General features: G+C 37.9%; 1 protein-coding gene across 2 annotated transcripts in view; it reads left to right on the top strand.

The window, feature by feature from the left end:
• Nucleotides 1-3,303: 3,303 nt before the first annotated feature.
• Nucleotides 3,304-26,723, top strand: part of ankrd28a (ankyrin repeat domain 28a) — a 32,941-nt gene continuing 9,521 nt past the window's right edge. The window contains exons 1-16 of one of the 2 annotated variants that reach the window (XM_030147928.1): nucleotides 3,304-3,514; nucleotides 9,559-9,642; nucleotides 10,495-10,573; nucleotides 14,369-14,439; nucleotides 15,514-15,714; nucleotides 15,797-15,884; nucleotides 16,553-16,695; nucleotides 18,094-18,201; nucleotides 18,293-18,397; nucleotides 20,821-20,899; nucleotides 22,083-22,197; nucleotides 23,306-23,388; nucleotides 23,478-23,541; nucleotides 23,683-23,751; nucleotides 25,647-25,787; nucleotides 26,505-26,616. In XM_030147928.1, coding sequence (XP_030003788.1) covers nucleotides 3,488-3,514; nucleotides 9,559-9,642; nucleotides 10,495-10,573; nucleotides 14,369-14,439; nucleotides 15,514-15,714; nucleotides 15,797-15,884; nucleotides 16,553-16,695; nucleotides 18,094-18,201; nucleotides 18,293-18,397; nucleotides 20,821-20,899; nucleotides 22,083-22,197; nucleotides 23,306-23,388; nucleotides 23,478-23,541; nucleotides 23,683-23,751; nucleotides 25,647-25,787; nucleotides 26,505-26,616 — 1,569 coding nt within the window. In that variant the 5' untranslated portion in view covers nucleotides 3,304-3,487. Of the gene's footprint in view, nucleotides 3,515-7,935; nucleotides 8,092-9,558; nucleotides 9,643-10,494; nucleotides 10,574-14,368; nucleotides 14,440-15,513; nucleotides 15,715-15,796; nucleotides 15,885-16,552; nucleotides 16,696-18,093; nucleotides 18,202-18,292; nucleotides 18,398-20,820; nucleotides 20,900-22,082; nucleotides 22,198-23,305; nucleotides 23,389-23,477; nucleotides 23,542-23,682; nucleotides 23,752-25,646; nucleotides 25,788-26,504; nucleotides 26,617-26,723 lie in introns of those variants that run through there. The other variant, XM_030147927.1, reaches the window with a different exon arrangement.

Below are 26,723 nucleotides of genomic sequence, written 5' to 3'. Positions count from 1 at the left end.
TTTTTTTGTTTTTCCCTCATGGCTATTGTTTTTGTTTATTTATTTGTTTGTTTTGGTTTTTGCTTATTACTTTTTTATTTCTGGTGACTTGTAGATTCTTGTTGTTATGATTTTGTAAGTAAAAATAAAACTGATTAATAATAAAAAAAAAAAAGAAAGAAAGAGAAAAGCAAAAGAAGATGAAACTCAATAGTCCTCAGTCAGCATCATTATTGTGGACAGTTTTATTCAGGATCTTGCCCCAAATTAACACATAAAAAAATTGGTGAGCAACATAATCTGAAAACTTCAAGTGGAAATCCAGGCTAATCCTGATGGTGGAAGCTCACATTGAAGGATAGTGTTGATGTTAAGAATGAAATCAGCAGAATGAAAGAGAAGAAGATGATGATGGTGAGTGAATATTATTCAAGTTCAAAGAGAAAAAGGATAAACAATCAAGTCTTATCCCACCCTACTTCAACTGTAAAGAAATGAAGTCGTCACATCCTAACTCAATAAATAAATAAAAAATATACTGAATGTCCTTTCCAGCGGACAGCAATTTTTTAAAGCAAAGCTGTGGAAAAAAATGCATTGCTGGGTCACAGGAGGATAAAGGCTACACACTGACAATACATGTATGTGCACACAGTGGACACATCCTGAATGTGTGGAGTTTGTGGAACACATTTAGAGTTGACAGAGTTTAGTCTGACATGAATTGTACCATGCAAAACGAAACAAATTTCACATACATCACACACAGTTTTCTTTCAACCTCTTTGGTAAATGTTACCAAAGGATGAAATGTCAATTCTCAAGGTCTGATGCCCAGAAAATGTTGACAAAAACTCAAATATATGTAGTTTGTAAGATGTTTTTAACCCATAAAGATCCAAACATCTACCAGCAACCAAAATCATTCACTGATGTAAAATGTTTAATACCTGTTGACCCACTAATTCTATCAATACATGTAAATAATTGGTGTAAAATACAGTTTGTCATCTTTTCATGGTCATCAGATATGACCCATTTGGACGTTCAGAGGCTCCGTAGTTACCGTGGAAACACTGTCATTGTGTACAACATTGATTCACCAGTAAAACCCATGGAGTTGGATCAATGACAGTGGATGGAAATGGTTGGTTTATAAGATAAGATAAGATAAGATAAGATAAGATAAGATAAGATAAGATAAGATAAGATAAGATAAGATAAGATAAGATAAGAATAGAATAGAATAGAATAGAATAGAATAGAATAGAATAGAATAGAATAGAATACCTTTATTGTGCAATATATTATATGTGCAACGAAATTAAGAGACAACTCTCTTAGATAAGATAAGATAAGATAAGATAAGATAAGATAAGATAAGATAAGATAAGACTTTATTGATCCCACCATGGGGAAATTTCACAGTTAACAACAGCAACATACAACACACCAGTGTAAAGACAAAGACAGGCAGAAAAAAACCCACGAGAGAACTGAAATATAAAAGAAAATGAGAAATTTTATATTTATATTTGGTATAATATTCATATATATTTGGTATTTATATTTGGTATCTATGTTCAAGTTATGATATATTTGACTGAAAAGTCACTTTTTCTTCAGGTTTCTCTGTTTCTGATATAATAACATTAACTTTAATCTGAGTGTTTATGAACATCTACGTGATCAGTAAATTAAATGTAGGAATATACCTTATTTTCATTCAAAAATGCAAAACTGAGTTAATAATATTAGACTAAATTGTCATAAATCACTTAAGAAAGGTTAAAAATAGAGAATTTGAGATTTGGGAACCACCATAAAAGTCACACTGGATCTTTATGGGTTAAGAATGAAAAAGAATATATCATTGAGAAACAACATTTCTTTCTTTCTTTCTTTCTTTCTTTCTTTCTTTCTTTCTTTCTTTCTTTCTTTCTTTCTTTCTTTCTATTAAAATTAAAACGTTTTATCTCATAATTTGGACTTTTTATCTTATAATTATGACATTTTATCTCAAAATTATGACGTTTTATCTCATAATTTCAACTTTTTATCTCATAATTATGACTTTTTTAACCTCATAATTTTGACTTTTTATCTTATAATTATGACATTTTATCTTAAAATTATGACTTTTTATCTCATAATTTTGACTTTTTATCTCATAATTATGACATTTTATCTCAAAATTATGATGTTTTAACTCATACTTTCAACTTTTTATCTCCTAATTATGACTTTTTATCTCATAATTTAGACTTTTTATCTTATAATTATGACATTTTATCTCAAAATTATGACTTTTTATCTCATAATTTTGACTTTTTATCTCATAATTATGACATTTTATCTCAAAATTATGATGTTTTAACTCATACTTTCAACTTTTTATCTCCTAATTATGACTTTTTATCTCATAATTTAGACTTTTTATCTTATAATTATGACATTTTATCTCAAAATTATGACGTTTTATCTCATAATTTTGACTTTTTTATCTCCTAATTATGACTTTTTATCTCATAATTTTGACTTTTTAATCTTATAATTATGACATTTTATCTCAAAATTATGACATGTTATCTCATAATTTTGACCTTTTATCTTTATAATTATAACATTTTATGCCATAATTTTGACTGTTTATCATTATGACATTTTATCTCAAAATTATGACGTTTTATCTAATAATTTCTCATATTTTTTAATTTATTTATTTTTCATTATTTTATTATTTTTATGTATTTATTTTTACTTTTTAATGTATTTATTTCTTTATTTCTTTTTTTTTATTTCTTTCTTTCTTTATTTAATAACAACATTTCTTTGTTAAATGTAGATAGATAGATAGATAGATAGATAGATAGATAGATAGATAGATAGATAGATAGATAGATAGATAGATAGATAGATAGATAGATAGATAGATAGATAGATAGATAGATAGATAGATAGATTCTTTATTCATCCCATAGGGAAATTTACAGGTTCCAGCAGTATCCACAAACTTAAAAAAACAAACAAACAGTATTAATGTTTCTGCAGGTTTGACTGCTTTCATTTATTCACTATTTGACTTCACAGAGGTTTAATAATTGAAACATTTGCATTAAAAAGTTTCTCCATTGCACTAGAACAGATGATCTTCACCTCCTAATTCAACAAAAGTGTGTCATTAAAAGGATGTACAGAAGTGTTGCCCCTCCAGCCTGCATGTCAACAGCTGTGTGTGTGTGTGTGTGTGTGTGTGTGTGTGTGTGTGTGTGTGTGTGTGTGTGTGTGTTTGTGTTTCTGAAAGCCGGTGCTCCTTCTTTCCGCTTGGGTCATCCCTGTCCTGTGTTCTTCTGTGATGATCGTCCACGGCAGGAAGGAAGAGGGGGAAGCGGCGGTGCTCCACTCCACTCCACTCGGGAGTCTGTCCTTTTTTCCTGACTTTTCCCCTGTTAATTTACACTAAACTCCCGGGCGACTTATTGTCTCCTTTTTGTTTTACACGGAGAACATGGCAGTCTTGAAGATCCAAGACCAGGTAATGCTCTAAATGACACTGAAACATGACTTTCCGTGGAGCTCTTTAACACTAGTTTGCAGCTCTTTGGACTATTTATAGTCTCCATACCAGCTACAATGCCTCTTTTTTTGTGATAACTTTAAAGTAGCTAAGCTTATACGCTCTTTATAGTGACTAAAATTGATACAGACTGGGATAAAGAGGGATTTGAGTGAAAAGTCTGAGTGTTTTGGTGAGTTTAAGGAAATTATCCATCGATAGCGTTAACCGTTCAGTACATCGGACGTGTTAGCTAACTAGCTAACTTAGCCGTAAACAGAAAAACAGTCATTAAGTCTCCGAGTCATGCTAACACCATGTCACTCATTTCGGTTAGGTAATTTAGTTACTTCAGGCTGTTGGTCAGGATGTGTGGTTTGAGAAAGTGAAGAGAAACACAACTGTTTTTCTTTGTCGACGCGTTTTTGACTGTTGTTGTTGCTGCTGGTGGTGATGGACCGGGAAGCACAGCTGGATAGTCCAGAGCCAAGCTAGCCCAAAGCTAATAATAGTAGCTAACAAACAACTTGAGGGGTAAACATATGGGATACCAGCTCAATTTAAGGTTCTTATCGTAAAACCAGCGTCGTGAATTGGATTTCAGCGTTTATTAAGCCGGATACAGGCTGATTTTCTACTGAGGGAGTTTGCTTTTTCAGCTGACTGTTGGAGCTCCATACACATTTTGTGGGGCAGCTGAGGCCAGTCACCTGTTGCTGCAGATAAGAAAGACTGTCAGACTAAAATAGCAGGTGGTACTCTTTCCAAACTCTCCAGCTGAGTCTACTACTTCAGCTGTTGTCCACCCAGTGACACAAATGACATTCTACTGGGTATTGTTCAGTATGAGACTAAACAACCACTAAAATAACCACAACAACTAAATCCAGTTATTGTTGACAGCATTTGATCCATTGGTAAGTAACATTAAGAAGATGATTTGTGGCAGATACAGTAAACTGGTGAAATGACCACTTCAGGTAGTTTGTATGTTTAGGCATGCCCTTTAGAACTTTATAATTAAGACTTGACTTGTGCTTTCATACTTTTTTGAACAAACTAGCAAAACACCCCTAAAATATTCTGTCAAAATGGGTCAGTGGTCATGCAGGTCTATAGTTAGTCCTGTCCTGTCCTATCCTATCCCGATCAGTCCTCTGGTCAGCCATGCAACAAACGGAAGAGTGTGTGTGATTAGATCCAAGTCTCTATTCTCTATTGTTCTCAGTGGGCCTTGCTGATAGAAATCTGGACAAAGGGACAGAAATAGTCACTGAGAGAGGGACAGAAGTGGGATACAGGAATGACTGTCACTGTTGGTAAGGGCTTTTGTTTGTCCTCTAGAGGGCATCCTGTAGCTTAGGAGAGAGAGAGAGAGAGAGAGAGAGAGAGAGAGAGTGTGCAGGAGGTGATAGAGTCAAAACACACATGTCATAAAACCAGAGGATGATGCCGACATGGTGTGCGTTGTGGTTGTGTGTCTATGTGCCTGAGGCTTTTCTCATATATCCATGAGGACCAGTGCAATATCCTGTTAATATTGGGCTTCCATTCAAGCACATACTTTTTTGTGCACATGGATTGTGTATAAATTATTGTTATAGGTCCATATAAATGAAATAGTGTAACACAGTAGGTGTGCATTATGGATGCAATTTTTGTGACTGAAATTATGGAGAGAAAAATTATTAATTTTACAAAGGTGAAAATGTTAGAGGCTTGTGTGATGATAATTTATACTGATAGCGTCTTGGTTTGAATTATGTTTTTACTTATATCACTTCCGTAATGGCTTATCCTTAGTTTTCCATTCACTTAGAGCACTTAATGGATTGCCTGTCTTCGTGGTGGTCATGACAGCATTGCTGTACTGCAGATAAGCCACTCTTAAACCTTTTAAACCTTTCAAATCTTTGCATGTCAGCATTTTCATTGCTGTTGAATGTTTGTGTGAGCACATATAGTCGCACATAAGCGCACACACGTGCTGGCCTTTGTGTTTCCGGAGTAGGATTACATTACAGTGCATCCTGTCACAGGGTCAGATCAGAGGTCAGAGGCAGCCTGCGTACTTTCACTCACACATGCAGGATCATACCAGGCCTGTCTATGAAGCACATTGCTTGCACTGTGATTGTTTTTATGGGTATGCCTGGTTGCCTGCATCCTCTCACTGATGCAGCGTTATCGTGTTCAGCCACTGTGTGCTGTTTTTGTTTCCTACTGCTTTAGGACTGACAGCCAAGCATGTATTATATGAAGCTCTCAGTTCACCGTCAAAGTACACATCCAATCTATCACATCCAATTTTTCATGTTATTTCAAAATACAACCTTTTTAATTTAGAAGTGCTTATCTCAGTTTGTTGTTGAGCATATTGTGCACTATGCACTATGTTTTCTGTTGTTCTACATGCATACTTGGCTTTACTTCTAAAACCTAAATACACATTTTAAACATAGCCTACTTGAATACACATACATCACACAGAAAATCTGTTTGGCAAATGTCAACAATCTCTACTCCTTTGCAAGTGAGTGTGGTGGAAGAGACAACCTGTAAGTTGTGTTTATTTATATGGTTTGTTTCCCAAAGGCATCATTTTTGTGCCTTTGATGCACATATTTACCATTAAGCCAGTAGCACTAGGAGCAGAAAGTTTGTAGGCTGTGTTTCATATTATGTTTTATAAATGGCAAGTCTATTAAAGTTAAAATTAAGGCCTGCAGAGAGCCTCCATCCAACCACATCTCTTTCTCATTTGCCCTCCCTTGCTCTGTTCCTCCCCTTGAGTTAATGGGCTTGTGTGGCTTGGCAGGATTGTTCTTTTTCGGATCTGTGTTGAATATGAAGGAGACGGAGGGACACACACAGACATGCACATACAGACTGGTCTTGTTAGCGACCCTCACATTCTCTGGCAAAGCCAGTTTGTTCCAGTTTATAATGAGGAGATGGGGACTTTTGAAGCTTTGCCACCGATACACCAAGGGAATTCTAGTGCACACATCCGCAGAGTAATCTGTTATCCATTTTCTTTTTTACTCTTCAGTTCAAGAAGGGAAGATGAGATACATTTACCGGTATTTCACCGTTCACTTAATAATTCATGACAATACGAGGCACACACTTTTATTTCAGTCATGCTATCACAGCTTTCAGGATTGTCTAAAGGTTGCCCTAAAGGTGCTCGCACTTGCACACCATTACATAATGAAGCTCAGCGCTCTTTGATTTGTTGAGTTAATAAACGTTGATCCAGGACCTGTAAATTGATACTGTTGTATCGACTGAGATCTCAATATACGGCCAAGCTCAGCCATGGCAGGAAACATTTGACAGAGTGAATTAATTCTGCTAAGTTTTTATTTGCTTCTGGAGCACAGGAGGACGTTTGGCAAGTCCTGCTTTATTTAAAAAATGTTTTTGACTAAAAGAAAACATCATAACTGCATCTTTTTTATAAGTCCTGGATAGTTACTGTCTAGCAAATGACCTGAACATAACAGGCTATCACAGTTATGCCCAAATAGTCTGTGGGCATAGACTCTTCTCTTGTTATTTGTGTTCCATCATTCAACCCCAGCCACCCAGCCCACTGATCTGGTTTCCCCATCAACTTTTTCAACTAGCATGCAACCTGTGTGCTTCTACCTCCCCCTTTGTGCTCTGCTTCATTCATCTTCAGGTTTCTTTGTGTTTTGTTATAGCTCTAGGTACCTGCCTACAATTATTCTCTCTCTCTCTTTTATCCCTATTGCCCTCCCCATTCATTTCTCTCTCTCTTTCTCTCTCTTTCTCTCTCTCTCTTGCCCCTCCCCCTCCCCCTCCTCTCCCTCTCTGTCTCCTCTTTTGAAAGAGCTGGCTTCAGCAGTCTGCCTCCACGAGCAATGCATACCCACACATGCATTGGCTGGTACGGCCCCAGTCCATGCTAATCATAGCATCTGACTGCGTGTGTGTGCTTGCGTGCGACCTGTGTGTGTGTTTGTTTCTGGCTGCAGCACAGCAGTGAGGATACGTAGCTTCCTGTGCGCTGCTAGGCAGCCAAAAGCTCATTCTGCCGCATGCCGCTTACCGCCACCATTACGCAGAGGAATTCCCTGCTGTCTCCGTTACTGCTGCTCACAGAGAGTGCAAGTGTGGGTTAGCGAGAAGAGAGAGGAGGAGAGGAGACATGCAGCAAAGCAACACTGACAGATAGAGGACAGTGCTGGATTTCACATTGGATTTTACCTGAAGATGTGCACTTTTTGTTCTCGAGGAATGCATTGTGTTCATGGGATTTATAGCTCACCTTCGCGCTCCTGATTTCTATACGTATGTAAGAGGGAACAGCGTGTATTTGTGTGTGTGTGAGGGGGTGATTGTGCCGGTGTGTATGTGTGCGTTTGTTCCTGATGCGGTCAGAGCGGGCTAGTCGTGTGTGTATCGTGGTGCTGGAGGAGGTGGAGGAAGATGAGCCCTCCTCTTCACCTCCACCTCCTAGGCCCAAATCGTCCCCAGACCGCAGATCCCATCATGCCTCTCGAAGGGCTTCCGCTCAGGAGGACAAGGTGAGATGGACCCTTTTGTCTGGTTCACCACTGAATAGAGTTTCTGAATATTGGATTTAGCTTAGGTTGGATGTCATCTAGATCACTGCACTTACCTGGCCTAAACTTGAAACCTGTACTGAAATGTAGCCTGTAGTTTCACATCCCATTACATTAAAATACAATGCACTGCCAACATTTGCCATTTTGTGCTAAATATAACACCACTACAACACTGCCATATGAGATGACTGTTGGTTTGTATAGATTATCAGCTAAGCCTTGGCCTTTGTAGTCCATAGGCCAGTGTTGTTTCTATGAAGGGTATGTCTACCCCCCCCCCCCCCCCCCCACACACTTTCCATCCTGCGAAAGCTGCCCTTTGAAGTACACCCTGAAAAGAGGAAGGCCAATCTTAGAAGCCTGGTCGGGTCTGATGACGGGGGTTTGCTCTGTTAGCCTATATGTCTACCTCTGACATAGTTTTGGTGGTCATCAGTGTTACAGGCATGAGACAGGTGCCGACATGCCTGACAGGACAGAAGGCTTATTTTTAGGATGATGAAATGAGAGAGGGAAAGGGAAAACAAGCGGTTACAAATAAGGTGGACATCCCAATCATAACAGTCACGATCCGGGTAAGAGTAATGATGGTGCATTTAACTGTCTAGCATATGTGTAATGAAACCTACTGAAATACACTGTCAAGCTAATTTGGGGCAGAAAAAGAAAATGAAAGCTGCAGGACAATAAGTTTCACTTTACTTTTATTGTTAGGTTTCTATGTGAGAGCAGTATCAAAGGTTGAAACATGACCTTAGAATAGTGTTGCTTCCTGTAACCTTTACTTTGAAAGACTTGTGTGGTCCACAGCCAGTACCTCTTAAAGATTTATGGTAACAATTGAGCAACAATATTTACAACTCAGGCTGCACCGATCGCTCATTAATATGCTTAACATGTTTGCTTTCATGCACCAGGACATAGATGATACTGAGCAAAGAGGTGTGCCTGGGTTGTTTTTGTGTTTTTTTATTAATATACAGCCGCCAGCTTCTGTGGAAATTTGCCTACTCTTGCACCTTGTAAAACTCGATTGACTTGATAACGCAAATAGTCTTGAATCAGAGTAAATGCTAAATCATAAACTCAGGCATATTTTCCCACAATCCCTTCCCACAATTTCCATCATTATTTACATTTTTCCCAGGTAGATTCACGCCACATGGCACCAGCTTAAAGCTCTCACAGACTCAAACGTTTATGTAACGGTATGCATGCGCTGCAGCTGCTGCTCTGTCATAAACAAACCATTACATCTATGATATAACAGCATTCAGGACTTACAGCCAGAGATTATAGTGTTGAGTTAAACACACATGACTCATAACTCTCACTGATAACACAGTGGCCTTCATAGAAAATTATTGCTTTCCAAATTGAGGATTTAGTCACAGAATCTTTTTTTTTTTTTTCCTTTCTCTATAGCCGTCTCTGTTGAAAGCCATCTTCAATGTGGATCCTGAGGAAGTTCGTGCCCTCATATTCAAGAAAGAAGATGTCAATATTCAGGTGAGACTCACTTTTATCGCATTTTCATTTTTATCTATAAACAGATTGTATCACCCGTTTGCTCTCATTGTTAGATTTATTCTTAACTTCACCTCAAACCCCAGTTTATGTTCCTGTGATGCTTTAGCTTCACACACACCATGCCAAATAAACAACACCAAGGGTAGCAGTCAGCCAGAAGCTTATTGATTGGTGCTCCTATCGATCGATTGACAGAGACTGCCTTCTGGGTGCTTCTTTATTCCTTCCTCCTTTTATGTAACAGTCAGATGGGCCAGGACACATGAACTGCTCATAAAACATTCCCCTCACCTACTAAGGTTGAAGGACGTAACCTTCACCTGATCTCGTTCTTTGTTTACATTTCACTTTCTCTCTGTTCTTCCCCTGGTGTATTTACGCGTCATTCTATTCTATTCTCTTCCGTTCGTCTCCTGCTATGTTTCTGTCTTTTTGTCAGCGTATAATGCTAGGGTCATCACACTGAGTGTTTCCTGGAGTCAGCAACACTGGCCCAGGCCTGCTGCGCTCACGTGACTGTTGTTTATAGCTCCACTCTGCTGATTGCTCTTACTGCACTGAAAGAAAGAGAGAGATGGGGGGAGAGGGGTAAGAATCGAAATGATGGAGAGAAGTGAAGAATACAAGTGAAGAGATGATCAACATTCGTCTCTTTGCGGGCCTGGTCTCATGTTTCCTGTGGTCTGCAAAAGTGTCAGACATATGGATTTTCTGTGAAGCAAGCCTGGCATGTCCTGCCTATGCGAGACCATGTGTCACAAGGTTAATGTTTCTATGTAAGAGAGAAACGATGCAAATGCCTCAACTGAGCGGTTTACTGTTCCTTGTCAGGACAATGAAAAGCGCACCCCTCTGCACGCCGCAGCCTACCTGGGAGACGCTGAGATCATTGAGCTGCTCATCCTCTCAGGTAACCTACTCCTTTCTGTTAAGTGTACTTAGTTTACCATCTGTTCTCCCAGACCGGCTCTCTGCAACCTCAGCTCTTCAGTGTCAGCCATCAGATTAGTCACAGGGTTGCTGTGGATTAATTTTGATTAATCACAATTCAGTATATCATTCATTTTTAATCTATATTAATTGTGCTTCATTTTGCATGAGCAAACAGACTCAAGAAAGAAGGGAATATGTATGCAGTTAACATGTTTGTCACAAGCTGGGCGACGTGTTAGCTGAAGTGCTAGCCCCAGCCAACGTATGCTTTGTGTTAATGTGGTATTTTAAGATGGAAGTGCTCCAGTGAAAACCGTCCTGCAGAGTGTGTGTAATACTACATTTGTTCGACTGTTCTGTCTTGTTTTTTTTTTTTTTTTTGTCCTCATATTTCCATCCACAGGGCCAACGTGCTGTTTAGTGTCTTCCATCTTTATTGGTTGGTTCTGCTGCCTGTCACTACCTCATCAACTGCCCATATGTTCATGCGCAACGCTAACTCTACTTGGACAAACTGACCCAAATGCGTTGACCCATGCATTCTGCTACAGATGAGTTAATTGCATTAAAATTTTTAATCAAATTAATCATGATGATGGATTAATCTACGTTAATTTTGACAGCCCTAGAAAAAAATATTACATTATGCCTATAAATAATGACAAGTCTAAAATTTTCTCATTGTTTTAGTACAAAAAATAACATCTGACAATGAAAATGTCTACATTAAGAAACTATCCTTTAACAATTACATGTGAATAACTTCAGCAAATATGAACAACCTGAAATGTTTAAAGAAAACTATGTGCAATTTTAACAATATTCTGCATGCTACTAAATGTTTTGTGCCTTTGTAGACCTGTAATGCACATGTATAACTGATAAGTTGAGGCATAAAATTGTTAAAATTGTACTTATTTGTCTTTAATTGAATTTTTTTCAGGTTATTCACATCTTTTTTTATTTGGATAGTTTCTAACTGTAAATATTGTTATAATTTAATGTTATTTTTTTGCACTAAAACAAAGAGGAAATAGTGGAATTGTCATTAGGCCTATTTATGGGTTATTATGCCATTATTTTACTGTTCCAGCCCACTTGAGATCAAATTGAGCTGAATGTGGCCACTGGGAGAAAATAAGTTTGACATCCCTGGTTTAATATTGTTCAAAGTTAGTGACGTTTTTAATGAAAGTTTCATTTAGTCACTTCACTTATAATGCTATACAGTAGAGGTAAATGAAGTTAAATGTTCCCCCCAAAAAGCACTGTAGCAGCTTTGTTGAATAATTTGCTTATCATTGTGCCTGTTTTGGAAAGTAGCTGATAGCACGTGTCTTCATTTGTTTGCAGATGCTGTTACAGTAGGTTTTTCGTGGCCGCTGCCTTTTAACCGTCTTGTATGGCACTTAGAAACGGTCGTGTTACTGTTATGTAGGTTACCACAGCTAGTGTCCTCAGCTATAACACCCACACATGTGACTAAAATACAGTTTGTCACTCGTGTTTCACTGGAGATATATATTACTTTTCACCGGCATAGTGATAGTACACCCGAATAACACACCTGTTAAATGACTGGCCTTTTACATGTCACACATGGCACGCTATGTTATTGAGGGATATGATGATCTATACATGAGCCAGGGAGTGAACACACTAGAGGTTTACTAATGCAACCGAACTTTCATTCATTATGTGCTGTCATTGTCATTGACCTTTCATATATTCTGCTGATAGGAAGCTAAATGATAGACTGTTGTGTGGAGAGGGGGTGGGATTAAATAAGTTCTACTTCCTCCCACTCCTTTTCGAATGTGCTAACGAAGTCATGAATATGTATAAGTTTTGTTTTTGTTTTTTTGTTTTCTTCCATGACTTCTTACTACCTGTTTTATTTCTAAGGACTAAGTAAGATTACTTTGTCTTGTTGCATATTCGAAATAAACTAAACTTAAAAAAAAAAAAAAAAAAATAATAATAATAATTTGTGTCTGTTGTGTGGTGGATGAAGTATTCAGATGCTTTATGTAAGTTAAATCGTGAACACAAAGACAATTTCTGTATTTAAAATGTGTTTGAGTAAGAGTATCTAAGAATGCTCAGTCAAATGTGGTCAGTGTTTTGTTTAGTTTTTTGTCCAGTTCATTGCCATTTGCAGTAGAAAACCACATTGGAATAAAGGTACCAGGAGCCCAAGGTGCACAGCCTGATAGTGTTTACTATTATGTAATTTTCACGTTTAAAAAAAAAAAAAAACACAAAAAATAGAAAAAACTGCGCCAAATATATAGATTATATGGTATTTTTTTTTTTTTTTTTAGAAAAAACTGCAAATTATGACTAAGTTCATTATTGTGAGAAAGTGACGATATAAGAGTAAAGTAGGAGTGTGGAATGAACTACCTTTGCACATCAGACTCTCTTAAAACATTTTTTTTGTTTTTATTCATACTTTTATGTGTTTTATTTGTTTTTATGACTGTGTACAGCACTTTGGCCAACTGTGTTGTTTTTAAAAGGCTTTACAAATAAATTTGATTTGATAAAACACCATCAGCGATCATTTTACCACACAGTGACCATGTTTTGATGATCATACTTGGATACTCCTAATCAAGCATGCTTTTAAATACAGATGTTGCCATTATTTTACTATGGTGACCATATGTGATGAGTCACTCTACTGCTGCATTAATACGTATTGTATATTCTCCTGCTGTAACTCATTACTCTATACTACTAGTGGGTGTAATTGACAGCAGTGCATCATAAGCTGGAAAATCATTGTGTTGCTGTCCTTTGAAAACTATTTTTGTATAAAATTTGACTTTTATCAAGAAAAAATGCTTGTTTTTTGCTCTGTGATCATACATTTTCCATCTAATCAGAGAGGCTTTTTAGAGAGTTCAGCTTGAGAATAAGGAAATTTTAACCTCAGACCATAAAGGACTTTTATGACAAACTTTCAAAATCAACATATTTGCAGATTTGTGCTTTTCACAGTAAGAGGATGAACATATACATAATGAAAAGTAACTGAAACTGTCAGACAAATGTTGTAGAGTAATAAGTACAATATGTGTGTCTGAGATGTGGTGGAGTAGAAGAAAAAAGGTGCAGAAAAATGGAAGTACTCAAGTAAAGTACCTCAAATTTCTATGTAACTATAGTACTTGAGTACCCTCTACCAATACTTATAACTATTGTTTTATTGCCCAGTAACATCCTCATCTGTCATCACGTCCTTTACCAATAATGTCATAGGATGTATTTCAGCTCTACTTTTTGTGAAATCAGCAGTGCATGATAGGAGGCTGTGGGTCTGTCACTAGTGTAACACAGGAGTCACATGTGCATCATGTGTTAACTGTTTCTCAGTATTATGAAGAGCTAGCAACAGGTGCAGTTTCAGGGTCTATTTTAACCCCCATGCTGTGCCAAAGGGGATCATGGGAGTTTTGTACCTTCCAGGCACTATTGGCTTACAGGACCAACTTTCCAAAACACATGTAAAAAGCTGTTTGATCATCAACCTTCTTTTAAAACTCTTCATTCTCCTGCTTTCCTCTTAACTCTCAGTTGGATTATCTTGTTGAGTCATTGTTTTTTTTTTAATGATCAGATCCAGGTTGATCCAGGTTTTACCCGTGTTTCCATCTGCAGTGTTTGCCAGTGTTGACATTCCATTGGCATGTCTTTCCCGTTCCTTTTACCCATCTCATCCTCTCTCCCTCTCCTGCTCACCTCTCCTCTTCTTCTTTCATCCAAGGTGCCAGAGTTAATGCCAAAGATAACAAGTGGCTAACTCCTCTTCACCGAGCTGTCGCCTCTTGTAGTGAGGTAAGCACATACTCATCGCTCTGCTGTGGTTCTGTAGCCACAAATAATGAAATGCAGTCTGTCTGTTTGTTTATTATACCCCACATATATATTATACCCTGTAAAACAACAAATCTAAAAGCCGCCTAAAACTTTTGCACAGTTCTCTGTGTGTGTGTGTGTGTGTGTGTGTGTGTTTGCGTGTGTGTGTGTATATGTTTGTATATATGCTACACACTACACAACCGGGTTTAAGAACCGTTTCTATCCCAGAGCTGTGGCTGCTGTGAACCAAATAAACACGGACACTTTACAATGTAATTGCATTCTGCTGCTATGTAAACAGTAAAGGAACCCATACTCAGGACACTGCACTAACTTTATCTTTACTTAAAAAGATTTAACATAATAGTTGTTACTGTCACCTGTATATTTTGCACATTTTTACACTGGACTCACTTTTGTTTGTGTGTGTCGTTTTTGCTTGACTGTTTTTTATACTTATATTGTCTTTTTACTTGACTGTATTTATACTTGTGTTTTTTATTCTTGACTGTTTTGTAACTAATATGTGTATTTTACTCAAGCACCTTACAGAACTATTCTATTCTATTCTATTCTATTCTGTTTTATTGTATTGTGGTTTATTGTATTGTGCTCTTTTCTATTTTATTCTGTTTTATTGTATTGTATTGTATTCTATTCTGTTCTGTTCTGTTCTATTGTATTGTATTGTGTTGTATTCTGTTCTGTCCTATTCTGTTGTATTCTATTCTTACAACTTTTCACACTTTGGACAAGTTCTGATTATAGATTTGATGCCTTCTGTAACAATGCCAGTGAAGCTGCAGATTTGCTCAATTGAATGGGGGTCACACATGTTTGTTGATGACCTTCTAATCATGTCTACACTAGCTGTTTCTTGCTTTGTTTCTCCGTAGTGTTATTATCAGTATGACAGCCCCCCCCCCCCAAGAATAGCAGATACTTTTAATAACCACACATGCACCTGCGCTGGCAAATATGTTGTTACAGACACAATAGCACATAGAGCCTCCGTCTACTCTGTCTGACCTTTCCTCGCCCTCTGTACAGGATGCAGTGGCAGTGTTGTTGAAGCACAGTGCTGATGTCAACGCCCGGGACAAAAACTGGCAGACACCGCTCCATGTCGCAGCTAGCAATAAGGCAGTACGTTGTGCAGAGGCACTGGTGCCACTGCTTAGTAACGTCAATGTGTCTGACAGGGCCGGACGCACTGCCCTGCATCACGCTGCCTTCAGTGGACACGTAGAGGTTAGGCCTTTGTATTTGTACATGCACACACAATGACAACCCTACTTGTCAAAATCTAATTAATTTGCTTTTGTGTGGGCAGATGGTGAAGTTGTTACTATCCAGAGGAGCCAACATTAATGCCTTTGATAAGAAAGACAGGAGAGCCATCCACTGGGCAGCCTACATGGGTAAGGGCATTGTTTCTAAGTGACTACGTTTACACACACAAAGTAGAAAGAAATAGACTAAATTCCAAATACGGTGTTTACATAGGCACCGAAAATGACCTTTCCACAATCTTTTAGCCATAATGCAGCAATAAAAATGGGGTTTTTCCAGCATTTTATCACTGATGGCAGACTTTCCGCTGTGTTAACACAACATTCATTTCATTCCTTCCAAACCCTCTCGAAGAGGTCAGCTTTTCAATATTTACTCATATTCAATAACCTACTGATATCATCATAATGTTTTAAAGTAGGTGTGTTTCCTCCACTGGAATGTTGTCTTTTGTTTGAAGAGAGGATTTTTATCTCCACTCCAGTGTACTGTTACCAGAGGTCCTGTGTCAAACTGTGGCAAAACCTACAATGCATATGATTATCCAAATATTATATGTCCAGAGAATCCTCTTGATATTAGAGTTTAGTCAGCATATCCAACCTTTCTTAGTCATACAGTGCTCCATTTAGAGAAAGGCTTCATTCAGAATCTTGTCATATTCTGATCTATTATATTTGTGTGCACGTAAGCATACAGTGTCTCATTTAATGTATACACTTCTATCTGCGTTTGCCATATTCCTCATACCTCCTGTGATGAAATAAAGCATCCATGTTTCCTCCTGTTTTTTTAGGTCACCTGGAGGTTGTGAAGTTATTGGTGAGCAGTGGGGCTGAGGTGGACTGTAAGGACAAAAAGGCTTACACCCCACTCCACGCAGCCGCCTCCAGTGGCATGAGCAGCACAGTGCACTACCTGCTTGGCCTCGGAGTCCACGTCAGTACACACACAAACACACATGCATGATGGAAAAGATGCTCACTGTGCTATTAACATTTCACCTGAATAATTTATGTGTTTACGCATTTGGCAGACAATTTAGTGCAAATATACAAGCTGTTTTAAATGATATTGCTGTTGTATTCGTCAGTGGGGTTGTAGAGATAGGAGAGGTTCATGCAACAATAACCATCTCAGAAAATATCACAATTTCACTGTATTATGGAGTATGATATTATAAAACTATTATCATCAGTTGTAATGAATTTTTAAGAGTTACATTTAAGCAGTAAGAAACCAAAACACTGGTTTTCATTATTTCCCAACAGAGGAACATGACTGTGAGACTATAATTCATCTTAGATATATTATTATTATTTATTAGTATACAGTAATTCTTAGTATTTCTTGTAGTTTTGTATATTGTCAATATTTTTGGTATAATTTGTGTGATATTTTATAGTCAATTTTTGCACTTTGCTACTAAACAGAACAAAGCTCCTAAACTGATTTTCATTGTTCCTGTAACAGTGACAATAAAATTTTATTTTATTTTGTTTTATTTTATTTTATTTTATTCAGTGCTTGCGATAATCATAGCTATTACATTTTTACCCTTGGCCCTCACTGCAGGGTATTATCATCAGTTTGTCATCCGTCCATCTGTCCGTCCATATGTGCAAAAACTTTGCCGTGGACTGAAAGCCGAGGGTTTTCAAATGCGGGCACGTTATGTTTACTTTTTGGCTAGATAGACTTTTATTCTGCTTTTTTTAAGACATCTAGTCATGCAAAATGGTTATACTGTTACGGAAAAAATGATTAGACCATAAAAAGTCATCAAAAACAATGGTTATGCAATCAAGTACTAACTCCCGTGTGTGTCATGTGACTAAAACTGACAGAAAAGAAAACATGGAATGCCTAAAAGCACTGTTTTTGACAGTACAATGCCATAGCTATTGATGTAAAAACATAAATGATTTTGGTTATCATCATGAAGAAAATTGCTACATATCAGCTGTTAAATTAAACTCTTATGAGCTATTTTTGTTATCATTATATTTGTCCAAAGAAATGTACCTTTAGTTGTACCAGGCATTAAAATGAACAAGATATTGTAGAAATCAAGGGGTGGTTTGATAATTTTTTCCGCGATTGTATTTGAGAATATCTGACTTCTTTACAATAGGGCGATGAAGGTGGTGCACATATGAAACACTCTGTCCAGCTCCATTTTTCCCCAGTGCCTTAGATAAGAAACTGTACACAGTGTCGTAACTGTCAACCATCCTCTGTTCCACTGTAAATGGTGGATCATATTCTTCAGTCAGTAAAACACACTGATATGATGTTCGTTTAAAGGATACATGAACAGATCTCTTCTGTTCTTAGGTTAATGAGATTAACGCCTATGGCAACACACCGCTCCACTTGGCCTGTTACAACGGACAGGATGTGGTGGTCAGTGAACTCATCGAGGCTGGGGCCAATGTCAACCAGGTCTGTGTGCATCGGTCTCTGTCTGACATCAGTGCGATTGCTGTAACTGTGCGTTTGTTACTGAATTGAATCATTTGCCGCCTTTCTTCAGGTGAACGAGAGGGGGTTTTCTGCTCTGCACTTTGCCTCTTCCTCCCGTCAAGGAGCGCTGTGCCAGGAGCTGCTCTTGGCCCATGGAGCTCACATCAACATGCGGGTGTGTTCATACACACATACACTTCTGTACAGACATATGGGGTGGCCAATATGGGAATTTCCTATAGGTCTGATATCAATATGACTGTCAGTAAATATTAGATTATTATTTTTAGGAGGTAAAATGAAAATATGTGTGTTCAAATTTAGATAGTCCAGCATGAAACTGTTCAAGTGCTTCTAAACATACTGTATGTTTGAATGAAAGACAAAATGGTAGAGTAGGGAATTCTCAGCAGCATTTATTTTGTTAGTGTGGTTTTTTTTTTCAACTCTCAAAGAAGCAAAAGAATCTTCTGAGAGAAAATGTTAAAGAAGTTTTTAACCGCTAATCCTGTCAATACAGTGAAGTAATTCAGGTAAAATACAGTTTGTCATCTTTTCAGTAGTGTCAGATAGAGCTGCACAATATATTGTTTGAGCATCGTCATCGCGATGTATGTGTACGCAATAGTCACATTGCAGGTCGTCCTGCAATGTAGGAGGCAAATGAAGTCAGCGTGTTCTCATCTCATTTCAAGGGTACTTGACACACACTGCGCGCAGCGATCCACCAATCACAATCGTTCTTAATCAGTTTGTTGATGTAGACCCCGCCCCTGCACATGAAGGGTGTTGCTGGTAACAACATTGAAAAATGAGCAACGAACAAGAGAAAATCATTGGAAACAAAGACTTGGTGCCAAAAAGAAAAGTCAGTTATCTGGAATTTTTTTGGCTACAAGAAGGATGATATTGAAACACGTGTTCTGTGTCGGCAGTGCCTTGCACCTGTTGCCACGAGAGGTAACATGACTAATTTTTTTGACCATTTACGTCAGCACCACACAGCTATTAGCCTATATCATCTGGAGTCTTTTTTCATATCGCAATATATATTGCAGAGTTTTAAAAAATCGTGACGTCAGTTTGTTACAATATCATGCAACCCTAGTGTCAGATGTCTTTTTCAGATGCATCCATAGTCTCTGTAGTGACTATATTGTAATGGTGCAGAAGGTGATGGTGTTTCCATCATCTTCTGCAACACTGATTCACCAGTAAAACCCATGGAGTTTAACAAATAACAATGGATGTATACGCTTGATTTTTATGTAGAATGAATGCTTTACTGAAAAAGTATTGTTTCTTTCGATTTACTCTGTTTTGCGATAATAACCTTTGAATTTACTCTTTTATTAACTCCTACACGGTCAGCAAATGAAATATAGAAAAGTATGTTATGTTCACAGAAAAAATGCAAAGGATAAAATAGTAATAAATGGTGATAAATCACTTGGTAATTGGTGAAATGTAGAGAAAAATACATTCAGAAGTCACCACAAAAAATAGTCCTGGGTCTAGATATATGTAGCTTCATGAAGTATTATGAGGCTAAGACATAAATAAAACTAGTACAGCATATGTTTTTGTGCACAGTGCATTTCAAATCGGATTTATTTAATAATATTGATAATCTTAAAACTACTAAATATCAGATCTGATAATGTGCAAGGTTGATAATTTGTCAACCTCTAATGCACATTTTCAACACACAAGAAATAACACATGAAACAGTCTTTGTTGTTGTGTTATGGTGCATGTTGGCTGCTGAGTGTCTTGTAGAAACTGTTGTTAACACTTGGAAGCAGTGATGGAAACTGATATTAGGTCTCCACAGCTTTGAGATGCAAGACCATATGGAACATGAAGTGGGGGGTGGGGGGCTCCCTCAGGCTGCAAGCTGCTCAGGGAATGTGTGAGTGGGTGGTCCATAAAGTGTCTGAGATCGCCTCTGTTCATTCTGAAAATGTTCTGTAACTGTACATCAGTAAAAGTCTGGAACAGATACATGGGCGGAAAAACTTAAGATTCTCTTCAGGGCTCGTATGGGTGCTTGAAGTCCTTGAAAATGCTGAATTTCAATGTTGTGTTTTCAAGGTCTGAAAAGTGCTGGAATTTCAATGTAAGTGCTTCAAAGTGCTTGCAATTATAACCAAAGCTACTCACTTAGAGGTGATACATTTTAAAAATAAAACTTTGTCAAAAATAAAATTAGCGGCTGTTTTCAGGTTGACTCCAGGTACATTTTTAAATAAATGTTTGGCTTGGTGCAAGTGTGCCTGAAGAACGCCAAGGGACTTTCCTTTCTAGGATAAAACTTTATTCTTTAATTTCTGAACTTTTTGCAATTATGAAACATAGTTTTAGATGTTTATAATCTCATGCAATGTACATCATTGTGATAAAAAGTGAAAATAATCATGAGTTTATGGATTCCTGTAGATACATATTTTCAAAAGTGCTGTACAGGACACATTTGAAGAAGACCCTTAAAAGTGCTTGAATTTGACCTTGAAAAACAAACATTGTCTCTTATATTTCTTGATCTCACCCTCCTCCCCTTCCTTCTTGTCCCCTCTGTCTGTCCGTCCATCTGTTCAGAGTAAGGATGGAAAGACTCCGCTCCACATGGCAGCTACCCATGGCAGGTTCTCCTGCTCTCAGGCGCTCATTCAGAACGGTGAGACCTCCCTGCATGTGTTTAATGCCTCAGTACCCATCAGTGTGCATATGTGTGGTCTTAATGAAAATTTACAACATGTGTTGTCAAGTGTCCTTATGTCATCTTAAAGCTATACTGTATGATCTGGCATTTTCTTTTGTAATCTTAAAATGCTCCTAATAAGTGTGTGGCAAAATAAATGTAGAAGAAATCCACCAAGTTTTGAAACTCAAAAATGGTTAATTCTCATATATTTCTGATAAAAGTCTGACCAATCATTTTATTCGGTCTGAACGAAATGATTGGCTGAGCCTCCTGTCTGTCAGCTGTTGCCACATCTCGCATCAGATACCGGTGCCTCTGAATCTGACCGCATTGACCCATTTCACTGGTGCTGCTCCTCCTGTCTAGGGGTGTGAATGGATGGGACTGAAATGCACGATGCTGAAGGGGAAAAAAAACAGATTTATTAACAGAAACAACAACCAAGAGGAACAAACGGAGAAACCCGATTGCAGCAGTCAGAGTCCAGTAAATGAAGGAAGGTGACAAAGTCTGGGTTAAAGCCCCCACAGAGTTGGGCGTACTTGACTCCACAGACACCACGTGTCACACGATGTAGGATGATGTAAATGTAGGACATTGGTACGCTCGACTATGAAACCTCAAACGTTCGCAGACAGTGTGCAGAGTCCGCACCGCTCACAGTACACCTGACTCTATGGAGCCTTTACTGTAGGTGATGAGGTGCAGTGTGATCAGTGTTCCAGCGCTGCACAGACCAGACCCTTAAATACAGGGTCTCCTAATGTTAAAGGAGCCCAGCAGGTGGATGATGGTGTGTCTGATTGCTGAGGGAGGGGTCTGTGGCCACGCCAGAGCGGACCCTGACACCTCTGCCTCTATCCACCGTTAGCTCGTCAAGGGAGGAGGGGAGCATCCTAGGTCAGGCAGGGGGAAGTGGGCGGGGCTTCAGAGGGAGGTGGGTTGTTCATGTTCAAATTTTTACTATTACTACTACTACTACATGCCAGATCGGTAGGTATAACTTTAAATTGAACACACAAATAAGCCCTTTATGGTGGTGTTTTTTTGTTTTTGTATTGATCATTTCTGTCCTGCTACATTTAATTATACTGTAACTAACACCCAATAATTTTCCTGTGGGGTTAATAAAGTATTCCGATTCTGCTGTATGTAGGAGCTGAGATTGATTGTGAGGACAAGAGCAGAAACACCGCCCTGCACATCGCTGCCCGCTATGGCCATGAGCTCATCATCACAGCACTCATCAAACACGGAGCCAACAGCGCCAAGTTAGTAACAACTGACATTTAAACCATCTGTCTGTATTTGGGCCGAAATCGATGAAAGATTTAAAGATTAGACAAACACTTCCACACTCTGTTATAGTTATAGGCCTAACAGTTGCAGGTTGAGTGTGGGACATTTAAGGCTACATTCAGACTGCGGCCAAATGTGGCCCAAATCTGCCACTATTTGACCTGTATCTGACCTATTAAAGACAATTTGAACGGGACAAATCCAGTTTTTTTCCTATCCAAACCAGGCCACTTTCATCAGATATTTTGCAATGCGACATCAGTCTGAACGGCCAGGTCACATTTATCCGACCTTTACATCGTTGAAATGCCAGTACAGCCCGACTGCAACGTGCTTGCAAACAGATATAGGTCGCCGGAGATGAGTGTCTTGTGACAGTGTTACGGAGAGGCGGTCACAGATATATTTAAACGTTCTTCTTGTCATTTGAAAATTATGAATGAAGTCTGTGTCAGTGAAGCTGCTAACATCACTATCCCACCACTCCTGACTTCGACTCCGCATCCAAATACTCTGTTGAACAGACGTAGCAGCCATTGCACCACAAAAGGCCAGAGCAAAAAACCTGGCTCTCCCCTTTTTTATCTTCTACTTAAAATTATTTGACTGTAATGGTGCTGACTTCGGTTGTAGAGGAACTTTATCAGTGCCACACACACTGATACGAGATGCCTCCATATTTCCTTCCGTAAACACAGTGCATGCTGTGCAGTCACGTAATACGTCAGGACCTCTTTTGTGCATGCGGGTCACTTCAGGGTTGCATTCAGTTCATACTAAGAACTGATAGAAGTCGCATTTAATGTGTAATATCAACGAGCACACAAAAAATTGGATTTCACGAAAAAATCTGAATTGTGCATTAAGGCCTGATGTCTGAACGGAGCCTAAGACAGTGTATCAAACCTGACACCTTTATACTTTCTGCAGAACATGAAGACTGAAGAGATTCTTACAATTCAGGATATAGTTTTCTTTCACCCTAATGTTTTTTAGTCTTCCAAAAAATGCACCCTCTCTGTCACGCCTCAGCCATTATGTCCTGTGATGACTTGTTTTGTCTGCCTTTCATCTCTTCAGGAGAGGCATTCATGGGATGTTCCCTCTCCACCTGGCAGCTCTCAGCGGCTTCTCAGATTGCTGCAAGAAGCTGCTGTCCTCAGGTACATGCACGCTGACACTGCTCTTGTCGGTGGATTCCCCTCGTTGACACCCAAACTGATGCTGATTACATACATTTTTTTTCCTCCAGGATTCGACATAAACACCCCAGATGACTTTGGAAGGACCTGTCTACATGCTGCTGCAGCCGGGGGGTGGGTCCTCATTTCTCGGTCCTTACTTGTTTGTTGCTTTTGTGAAACTTTTTAAAACAGATTTAGTTGAGGTGACATATTTCCCTGCAGCCCATTATCATGCGTCATCTTTGATGGTGCTGATGCTATCTGTCTAAACAGGAACCTGGAGTGTCTGAACCTGCTGTTGAAAATTGGAACAGACTTTAACAGGAAAGACAACTTTGGAAGGTGAGCAAGACGGCTGTTTTTAATAGTTTTAAAATGCTGTAAACAGAAGTATAGATGATAGTACTGTTAATCGATATATATACACTGTTCATAGATATGTCACAGTAGAGATTGAAATCCAGTAGGATTCCTAATCTTACTAGGACAGATAGTAATTTTAGTAAGACATTAGGATCTGAAGATTGGAATTCCAATCTGTCCTAGGAGAATTTACAATCCTACTAGGACAGATTGTAATTCTATTTGGAAGTGGGATCTGAAGATTGGAATTTTGGAATTTCAGTCTGTCCTACGATTTCGCCATCACCATTCCAGCTGAATTATTTTCATATCTTAGATACAGTATATGGCCCTTAGGTCAATACACATTGTAACCAGGATGCCAGCTGTCCTATCTGGTCCAACCTTATTCAATGGCCGTTTGTAACTGTCATTGGTATGTAAATGAGACATATTTGTATTCAGAAATCGGTAGAATTTGAAAAACGTACCTGTAAACAACCCGTTGCCATGGCAACATACAATTTTATTATTATCTAATTGTTGCCAAGCCATTCAGAAAATGTATGATGTTAAAGTTGGCATTGGCATTTTGCTGCCCCCTGGTCTAGATGGTAGGGTTAAAAGTAAAAGAAACAACAATATTCTTACAAACCATGATTTTATTCAGAATTTACACAGACTTTGAATCTAATATTCTATAGAAACAACAATATTCTTACAAACCATGATTTTATTCAGAATTTACACAGACTTTGAATCTAATATTCTATAGCTAAGCTTCAAAGACTTTTTCTAAGACTTAAATGTGCTGCATACTACTCACTAGTTAAGTGACAATAACCTTAGTCTATAGTACTAACTTCAAAATTTCAAACAAGTTATACTATAGAGGTTTTGTCAGTTGTTTTTTTCTAATACTTAAAGGTGCTACGTACTACTCAATAGTGACAATGAACTTAGTCTATGGCTAACTTCAAAATTTCAAACAAGTAATACTACAGAGGTTTTGTCAGTTATTTTTCTAATACTTAAATGTGCTACATACTACTCAATAGTGACACTAACGTTAGTCTACAGCTAACTTCAAAATTTCAAACAAGTAATACTACAAAGGTTTTCCCTAACACTGATATAGATATGAAAGATATGAAAATAATTCAGCTGGAATAGTGATGGCGAAATTGTATGCTTACCTATGCTGAAACTGACTGGAATTTTGGCTGTGAAATGATTCAGTCTATTTTCCATACATTTTGATATAATCTGACATTCTCCTAATAGAATTCGAGATTGTCCTGACAGAATTCTTATATTTTTTGCCGTATTTTTCCAATCTTCAGATCCCACTTCCAAATAGAATTACAATCTGTCCTAGTAGGATTGCAAATTCTCCTAGGACAGATTGGAATTCCAATCTTCAGATCCTAATGTCTTACTAAAATTACTATCTGTCCTAGTAGGATTAGGAATCCGACTAGGACAGATAGTAATTTTAGTTTGTCCTAGGACAAACTCCAATTACTATCTGTCCTAGTAGGATTAGGAATCCTACTGGATTTCAATCTCTACTGTGACAGATACACCTACTGTTTTTATTGTAATACATACTGTTAATATTGTTAATAGATATACATACTGTTAATACTGTAAATTTGTGTCTATTCATATTTTGTCCATTTTTATTTTTTATTCTACTTCGCTCTATTATGTTATTGTGTAAAATTGTAAAATTTATTTTCTATTTTCTTATTTTAGTTTTAGTTTTTGTAATTTCATATTCGCTTTATTCTTATCTGTAGTACTGGTGTTTTGTTAATATAGCTGCACTGACTGTTCTATTCTATTCTATTCTATTCTATTGATTAAGGTTGCTTCTGCTTTCCACTCCACAGGACTCCACTACACTATGCATCAGCTAACTGTAACTACCAGTGTGTGTTTGCCTTGGTGGGCTCCGGAGCCAGCATCAACGAGCTGGACCAAAGAGGATGCAGTCCTCTGCACTACGCTGCTGCAGCCGACACTGATGCAAAGTAAGTCACTCCCTGTGTTTATGTCGGGCTTAACCCATAAAAACCCAAACATCCACCATCGACTTTGACCATGTACTGATCTAAACTGTTTTATACCTGTTGATCCATTCATCATATCAATACGTGTAAATAATTGGTATAAAATGCAGTTTGTCATTTTTTCATGGTCATCAGATATGACCCATTTGGACGTTCAGAGGCTCCGTAGTGAACGTGGAAATTCCGTCATTTTCTACAACATTGATTCACCAGTAAAACCCATGGAGTTGGATCAATGACAGTGGATGGAGACACTTGTTTTATGTTCAGTTAATGATAGATTTGCTGAAAAAGTCACTTTTTCTTCAGTTTTCTCTATTTCTGATATAATAATCCTCAACTTTAATCTTAGCTTTAATGAACATCTACATGATCAGTGATTAAATACAGGAAAATACATGATTTCTATTGGAAAAAATGCAAAATACAGAGATGATATTAAAATAAATGGTGATTAATTGTTTTAGAAAGGTTAAATCCAGAGGATTTCATTTGGGAACTGTCATAAAAGTAGCCCTGGGTCTTTTATGGGTTAAATAGCTACTGAAATTAAAATTAAATGAAAAAAAAAAAATCTTCAGTATCAACTTAGATTTACATTTGTGTTACTCTACAAGAGGAAAAATGTATCTTTACCAGCGCATAAGTGTTCATAAATATTTGATGCATCTTCTTCAGGTGTGTGGAGTACCTGTTAAGAAACGATGCTGATCCTGGAGTGAGAGACAAACAGGGCTACTCTGCAGTACATTACGCCTCAGCCTACGGACGTACACTCTGCTTAGAGCTGGTGGGTAGAGCTGCCACGTTGAGTGAAGCTGTAAAAATGCATGCATCATGTCTGCACATGGAAGAAATATTTGAGAAAATATGTAAATTAAACTTGTATGGCACTGC

Source organism: Sphaeramia orbicularis, chromosome 11, assembly GCF_902148855.1.
Source record: "Sphaeramia orbicularis chromosome 11, fSphaOr1.1, whole genome shotgun sequence".
Classification (NCBI taxonomy): domain Eukaryota; kingdom Metazoa; phylum Chordata; class Actinopteri; order Kurtiformes; family Apogonidae; genus Sphaeramia; species Sphaeramia orbicularis.
Note: the sequence above shows the minus strand (reverse complement) of the source record. Positions and strands in the feature narration are given on the sequence as shown.